The 7,650-nt window shown below is 37.4% G+C and overlaps 1 protein-coding gene across 1 annotated transcript in view; it reads left to right on the top strand.

Moving 5' to 3' along the window:
- The first annotated feature begins 383 nt into the window (after positions 1-383).
- Positions 384-7,650, top strand: part of OSGIN2 (oxidative stress induced growth inhibitor family member 2) — an 11,689-nt gene continuing 4,422 nt past the window's right edge. Inside the window, exons 1-3 of the mRNA XM_009324434.1 lie at positions 384-516; positions 5,319-5,455; positions 7,613-7,650. The exon at positions 7,613-7,650 is cut by the window's right edge and continues 139 nt beyond it. Coding sequence (XP_009322709.1) covers positions 450-516; positions 5,319-5,455; positions 7,613-7,650 — 242 coding nt within the window. The 5' untranslated portion in view covers positions 384-449. The remainder of the gene's footprint in view (positions 517-5,318; positions 5,456-7,612) is intronic.

The following is a 7,650-nucleotide window of genomic DNA, read 5'->3' as shown; positions in this document are numbered from 1 at the left end:
ATAATGAGGAATGAGTTCTGCTGTGTGTGGGATCAAAGTAATGCTTGTTGGTTATACTTCGGCTTTGTATAAACTGAAATTAGAAATCTGCATCTCTGCAGAGCCATCTGTGCCTTTTTGTTATCCTTCTGTAGACTTTCTAGGAGAAAGTGGACTTTTTAAAAATCTTCTGTTAGAAAAGCTGTGCTGAAGAGTAAAATTTTGTAGATCGGATGAAGCATATCTGTGTTGGTCTCAGTTTTGCCAATTCCATAGCTCTTAAAGTAAAGCATCAAAAGCAACTTTATTTTTTGAAGAGACTGTTCTGACAACAGTTCAACTGTTTCATTTTATTTTTTTCCCATCTGTCCTTCTTAATTAGAAGTTACAGCGGCCCTGAAACCGAAGGACAGCTTTTGAATTCCTTCGTCCAATATTTTGGTGACAGCCTTGGGAGGAAGGTTGAAAGAATGCCTTTAATTGAAGAAACTGTTCTGCCTGGGGACTCCCTCCTTACTCTGCCTGTAGTAATAATAGGTGAGTTTTTTCACTTTTTTAAGATTCTCTGTCACTGCCGTTGCCTTTATAGACCTGCTGCATGAAGTTATTTATCATTAAATAACTAATGCTTAGCATCCTTACAGTGAAGATATTTATTAGAGTAATACAGTTGTTATGATTAATAACAGTACCATAAAATTACATTAAGGGACTTGCTATTGGAGTATATGTGAATTCAAATTGTGCTTTGACAGAGACGCATTATTTGGCAGCAGATACGTGAGTCTTAACAGAAGAACTGTTTTGATTCTAGTGTTGATCACATAGGGTTTGATTAATGTGATATGTCTACTTCAGGTTGCATGGAGGTTGTTGATGGTGCACTGGTAGAAATTTGTGGGGTCAGATGGGACAGTGAAAAGCATAATGTAAAATGTGTGCTGTATGTTGGTTAGATGCTAACCTCTCTCATTAATTGCCTTTTTCTTTGTTGCATCCATCACTAATGTCTGAATATTGCCCTGTCTTTTCCAAAATGAATCCAAGTCAATTCAACCAGTTTAAAACAATAAATTGTAGTGTTGATTAAATAGTTAAAGGCTTGTATTTGTAAAATCTTGCTGAATGACAGGAGAGCAGAGGGAGCAGGCTCCTTAGGTACACAGCTTAACTGAGAGTGCCAGGATGATTTGTATTGGGCCAAGGTTTTTCAGCAACAGCTGGTCACCAGCTCCTTACCGCCATGACTTGATGAGGGGATAAAGAAAAGATCTGGAGTAAAGGAGGTTTTCAATAATCTAGTCCAAAGCTGTTGGGACTACAGCAAACCAACAGCTTTAATTGTACCTGCAAACAAGCAGAGATTCCAGAGAATGGTGTTCAATGTAATGTGCTCACAGTAACTCTCCACAACTTTGAAAGACTGGTGTTTGTACACTGCCTGTTCTCAAAGCTCTCTTCGTGATAGCTTAAAATAGTGCTCATGTAATACACTTATGTGGATGTGACAGACATGAATCACTTGCTGAGTTCTGCATCAGAGTTCAAGAGCAACAGTTTCCTGGCATTTTGTCAACCTTAGTATAGGTTTGCCATATGGTTAATGACTCAGTTTTCACTGTTTAGTTGTGCAGATATCCATTATGCAAATACCTGTGCTCAATACTTATTTTGTCTAGAATGCCTTTCTATGTGCTGACACCAAACACAGCTGCCTTGACTATTTCTCCTTGAAAAACAAATACGTTGCCCAAACGCTTTTTCACAGATACATTTGAGACACTTCACAAGCTGATCTTCTCCATTGGCAGCCTATTATCACTAATTTGTTGGCTGTCTGAAGAGCCCTAGAAGGGATCTAAAATGATTTAATAATGTAGTAGAAGAATACAAAAATAGTTGTTGTTCCCCCCATATATGCATGCACACAGACTACTGGTTTAATCTTCTCTGTGTGACTCCTGTATAGCTGGAGTTAAACATTCTTTTAGCTTCCTAGTGCTGCCATCTTCTCATTGCACTATTTTATTAATCAGAAAGAAAATGATGGCACATGTGTAAGCAGTTAACTTAATGATGAAACAATAACTTATATTACCCTTTCTTTAACTTCACCATCTCCTTTTTCCCCTGTATGATGCCCAGTTTAAGATTTGATTCTAAGCTTGTGCTGCATGTTGTACTGCAGTTCTGCATAGAGTACTAAGCTACTGTGGTATTATTAAGTAACTTCTGTGCTATACTTCACGAAATTGGGAAGAAATAGATACATTCCATTTGAGTGAGTTGGGATTGGAGAGTTTCATGCTGGAGCTCTAAGTGTAGAGGATGTTGTGTGCTGAACATTTTCATCTTCTGCACTAGTTTTGATCGTTACTGTGTAAACGCAATGTTTTAAATTTTCATCCAAGTAACAAGGTTGGTATGATGTTTGAAGTTGATTATTTGCTTTAAATTTAGACACATAATGTAAAGATGATTGTACTGTAGTTTACTGTTGATCAGGAGAAGCTTCTGCTGCTCTTCAATCAAAATACTAACTGCTGCTTAAATGAAGAGGGCCATGGGGTTTGGGGATATATAGTCATTGTATATCTAAAGTTTGTATAATAGTAATATCTCTCAGTTGTGATCAGGGCCATTATTGGAGGCATTGTGTGTAAATAAAGAGCAAACTACTCAGGTATAAATTCCTCATTTCAAAAAGTTGGTTTACCACCCCCCCCCCCCCCCCCCCCTCCCAAAGGCATTTTTTAGAAAATCATAGCAAGTCTAATTGCAGACCTCGCAGCTGATCCTTAATCTTGTGTGTTCTTGAGAGTATATCCACGAGGGAATTTCTTTCCCTTGTACTCAGCCTGCTCAAAGAATAGGAACTGGGTTTGGATTGGCTCTCTGGATGGTCCCATGGGAGGGGCTAGGGAGCTCAGTGGCAGTAATTCACCTTAACATAATCCCATCCTCAGTAATTTCCTTGGCCCTTGCTAGCCTTTGTTTTGGCAACTTTTGTTATCCATTTGATTCTTTTTAGTCTTACCCAGTAGGAATAATCTTTAGCATGGCATCCTTGGATATGGCACGCATTTTTCTCTTTCCATCATGGACTAGCTTCCTTTACATCACAATAGGAAAAAAAAATCTAGCTGTGCACTTGTAAAATGAAACAAATTTTTTTACTATGCACAAGATACAATTATAAAAACAGCAAAGAATTTATTCAGTCATGGGAATGCTTGTGAACTCTAGGTATGATTAGAGTGTTTTCACAACTTCATATGATTTTGTTATGTTTGGTTGTATGGTTTCAATGTATTGCTAAGGTTCTCTCTCACATCCACCTCCAGCATGGCCAGTGAGTGGCTGGAAGGGCTTGCGTCCAGCTTAAACTTTAAATTAATTCCTGGACTGAAGCGTACCCGGCTATCTCATGCTGGTCTGTTTGTGGGAGGATAGAACAATGTGAGACTAAGGAAGAGCATTTTTGCTGTCTGGAAGATTCCTTGTGGTCTGTTTTTGTACATGGAAAAATAAGAATGGAAGTGGTTTGGGACATAATATAGGTAAGATCACCAATATTTAAACTTTTTGTTACAGACTTTTGATTTAACTGTCTTGGAGATCCCAGTGATGGAAATGCATGGCTTTCCTAGACAGTCTTTTTCCAGTGCTTTATGGTCCTTACAGTACACAGGCACTCTAATGCCTTTATTTTTTGCCTCCATATTCTGGTGCAAAACCCAGATTGTTTGGTAAAAGCCGTTAAGGGACTCATTGTGCAGTCTCACATACTTGTTCAGCTTCTAGGCCTTTGGAGAAAATGTGCCGACTGAAGATTTTTTACGACTTAGCAGTCTCAGCCTTTGAAGAGCTCATCTGTAGTGAGCCTACATGATTTTCTTGTAGCCCATGGCTGTGATCGGTCTACACACTCAGCATTGTAATAACGTATGGGGTATAATGCTACTGGGGACCAGAGTGATGAGTATAGCTTGGTGGAAGAGGAAAAAGACATCTGAGGTATGAAGAGACTGGGAATGAACAGGGTCTCAGCAAACTGATGGGGGTTTTAGGGACTGGGAAATCAGAAAAGGGAGAAGACAGAGGCATTGGAGAAGTGGGATTGGAAACAGGTGATAGAAATACTGTGTGCAGAGGTGATGGGGAACAGGAAACGATGGGTGAACTCTTGAGATCAAGAGTTGAAACGGTAGGAAGTAAGAGCTAACATCCTAACAATGAGTGCTATATAAAAACATGAATGAATTAGTAACTTTATCTTTAGCCCAGAATTTGAATAGTGTGGCACTCTAGATGGAAAACAAAGACAAAATACTGAATAGTGCCTCATTAGGGGAACACTGTGCTCTTCATTCGGTTAATGAGGAAGAGGAGCTATAGAAATAACAGTACATAGTCACATGTTTAAATTCTGTATCATAGCACGTACTTTTCTGACTTTAGCTTTCTCTAGCTTTTGATATCTGACTTTGCAACATGAGCATTACTTCTGTATTTCCATGTTATAAATATGGTTCCCTACTTTGTTTAATCCTAGTCAAACAAATAGAAATAATACCTTATGGTAACATTTTGGTCCCATCAATTTCACACCTTTAATAACAACTTGAAAATAAGTTAGTCTATTAAAATTGCAATAATGCACATAAATGAATTATAAAATGTTACAAAAAGGATATAGCAGGATGTTTGAATTGATACTACTGCTGAACGATGAATGTGGTCTTACATGAGTTTCTCGTACTTTATGACTTATCTACTGTACCTGTCTTCACTCAGCTTTTACGTTGCTGTTGTGCTGTCTGTAGCTTCTTATCTGACTTGCACAGTCTTCAGCTTTCTGCTTGTCTCTTTTTCTTCCTCTTCATTTTATGATCAGATCTGAAGAGCATGTACTCTTAAGTTGTCTTTCTCTTCTGTGTTTTACAGTACCCAGTGTAAGTGGGAACACAAAGTTTTAAGATGGCAGTAGTAGTCAGATATCACTGTGACTGACAGGCAGACTAGATCTTATCCATCAGATCATTTTCACACAAGAATAGTGAATTTGACATACTCAATTATGAAATTCCTTTATATGCATTTTATTTCATGGTGTAAAGAGTCATTCATTTCTTGTTACATGAAAAACATCTTGCTCAGTTTATTTGGAGGAAGTTCCTATGGTAGGCTTTATTTTACTGCGAAGTCTATAAGCTACTTTGAATCAGGACAGTATCACATTATACTACTTTAGTGTGATTTTGTTGCTGCTTATTTAGTGATTTAGAAACTTCAGGTTTTGACATTTTTACTAAAGCAGTAACTTCTTTCTTTAATAGGAAATGGACCTTCAGGAATTTGTCTTTCTTACCTGCTCTCTGGATACAGGCCATATTTATCTCCTGAAGCTATACACCCGAACCCCATTCTACATACGAAATTAGAAGAAGCTCGACATCTTTCCATTGTTGATCAAGTAAGATTTCATAAAATCATAGAATGGTTTGGGTTGGAAGGGACCTTAAAGATCATCTAGTTCCAACCCCCCTGCCATGGGCAGGGACATCTTCCACTAGACCAGGTTGCTCAAAGCCCCATCCAACCTGGCCTTGGTTGCCATCTTGTCTAGCTTTTTTCCTACTGCAAGCTGGATTATGAAACAGTAGGCTTTCTTTAACGATCCTGTTTAAAATACTTTTGCAACTTACATAAGTAGTGCCATAGACAAAAAAAGACTTAATATTCTCGCCCCACAAAGAATTAGACCACAGTAACTGTGGTCAGTAATTAGGCTCAGTAACTGTGTGGCCTCAAACAACTAGCTTTATTTCTTGGCCTCTGTTTTTGCTACCTGTAAAATAAAAAGCAGTATATACCTTCTTCAATGGCTTGTAACAAATTATATATAGGGCACTTCAGATGAAAAGCAATGCATTTTAAGAACTGCTTATCCAGAAAAATTACGCAGATTGCATTGTGAAGAACCAGCCCATTTACCTAATCATATTTCTAATGCATTAATATTTTGTTATTCTGTTAATTTAAATAGAATCAATTCATGACCATTAGATCCAGTCCTGGGGCATGTGGTGGTTTTTGTGGTTCCTGAGGGCTTTTTGTTTGTGATGTTTTTTGGTTTTACAGTCTGCCCTTTGTCGTGTTCTTACTACTTGCCAAAAGTCTCTAAAGCACCACTTGGTCAGGGAGTAGCTGATGCAGGAATTCCAGCTTTCATGTCCTAGGATGTTTTTGAGCACTATCGTAAAAGAACACATGCCGCTAGCATACTTCAAGTACACATACTTCAGGATAAAATCTTCCTAAATAGCACAATTCTCATTAAGACTTCATTTTTTAGTAACATTAGGGATGTATATCCTCTATAAACACAACCCATTTTTCTTTTCTGAACAGTATGCATCCTTCAGTGTTTGTGTTGCATTCACAATTACTTTTGGGCTGTATTTGTTATCCTCGTATACATCCAATTTTTCCGTCTCATTTGATTAGTTAAATCTTCTCCATTATTTTTTATCCCCACTTGCCCATTTGTTTGCCATGCTATCATTGTTTCCTACTCGCTTTGCTATACTCCTGATGGATTGCTCACAATACTATCACTACTGTATTGCCTGTGTGACTAATTTATTTGAAATACAAACATGCATATATGTTTATAGTGGGGAAGTAGGGGTTGTTTGACTTTGGGCTTGGGTTGGTTTGTTTGCTTTAGTGCTGTGCTGTTTGCATGTAATGTTGACCTCGAGTCTCAAGGTTTATTTTTTTGGCAGGAGAGTAGGTTGCCTAAGCTTTTGGCTACAGATGTTTCATGTACTTCATCCTCCCCTGACCCCCTGAGATTCTCCCAGTTTAGGAAGCTAAACTGTCCTGTCTTTGTCAGCAAAAATTGGCCTTATGGCCAATTCTTTCTTCAGATCTCTATTCTGTTTTCAAATATTTGCCATTGCATCACGAAGTTTTTAGAACACAGCTGGTTAATAGATGCTGAAATGTGAACATTTTAAAAAGTTCTACAAATTGTTCTCAACATTAACTGCTTTGTAAAATAAGCCTAGTTTTAATTCATTTTTAAAAATAATACTTATAATACCTCCATTATTTCAAAATAAATAATTCAAAAGTTAGTGTTGGAACTACCTAAGAGCTCTCAAAGGAGCTTTTTCTACTCGATCTTTAAAACTTAATGTTTTTAGATTACAATTTTGCTTTATCAGAAATGTGGCTCCTAGAAATACTAGCAATTCTTCATTAAAAGCAGTCCGCTCTCTATAAATATAAATGTTACTAAGTTGCTCTGATCTCTGAATATTTGTCCCTATATTTCTTTTTCTACAATGAGTTTCAAATACTGACCTGCCCCAGTATTACTGTGTTATTAACATGTAATTTTTAAATGAGTGAAATGTATTATTCAGAGTTACAGAAGAACTGAATCATGGCAGTTATTTCTGAAAAGTGTTGTGATTGAATCTCTACGTTAAATTCTTATCTTTACTTAAAATGCCACTTGAACTAATTGTCTTTTCTTTTGAAATTCAACTTCTGTATATCAGAACAGCATGATGAACAGTAAATGTTGCATGAACAGATCAAACTTTCTTTCATACTTTAGGATCTGGAGTACCTGTCTGAAGGCCTCGAAGGACGCTC

This window comes from Pygoscelis adeliae, unplaced genomic scaffold (assembly GCF_000699105.1).
Source record: "Pygoscelis adeliae isolate BGI_AS28 unplaced genomic scaffold, ASM69910v1 Scaffold145, whole genome shotgun sequence".
In the NCBI taxonomy this organism is placed as follows: Eukaryota; Metazoa; Chordata; class Aves; order Sphenisciformes; family Spheniscidae; genus Pygoscelis; species Pygoscelis adeliae.
This window is presented reverse-complemented; position numbering and strand designations above follow the sequence as displayed.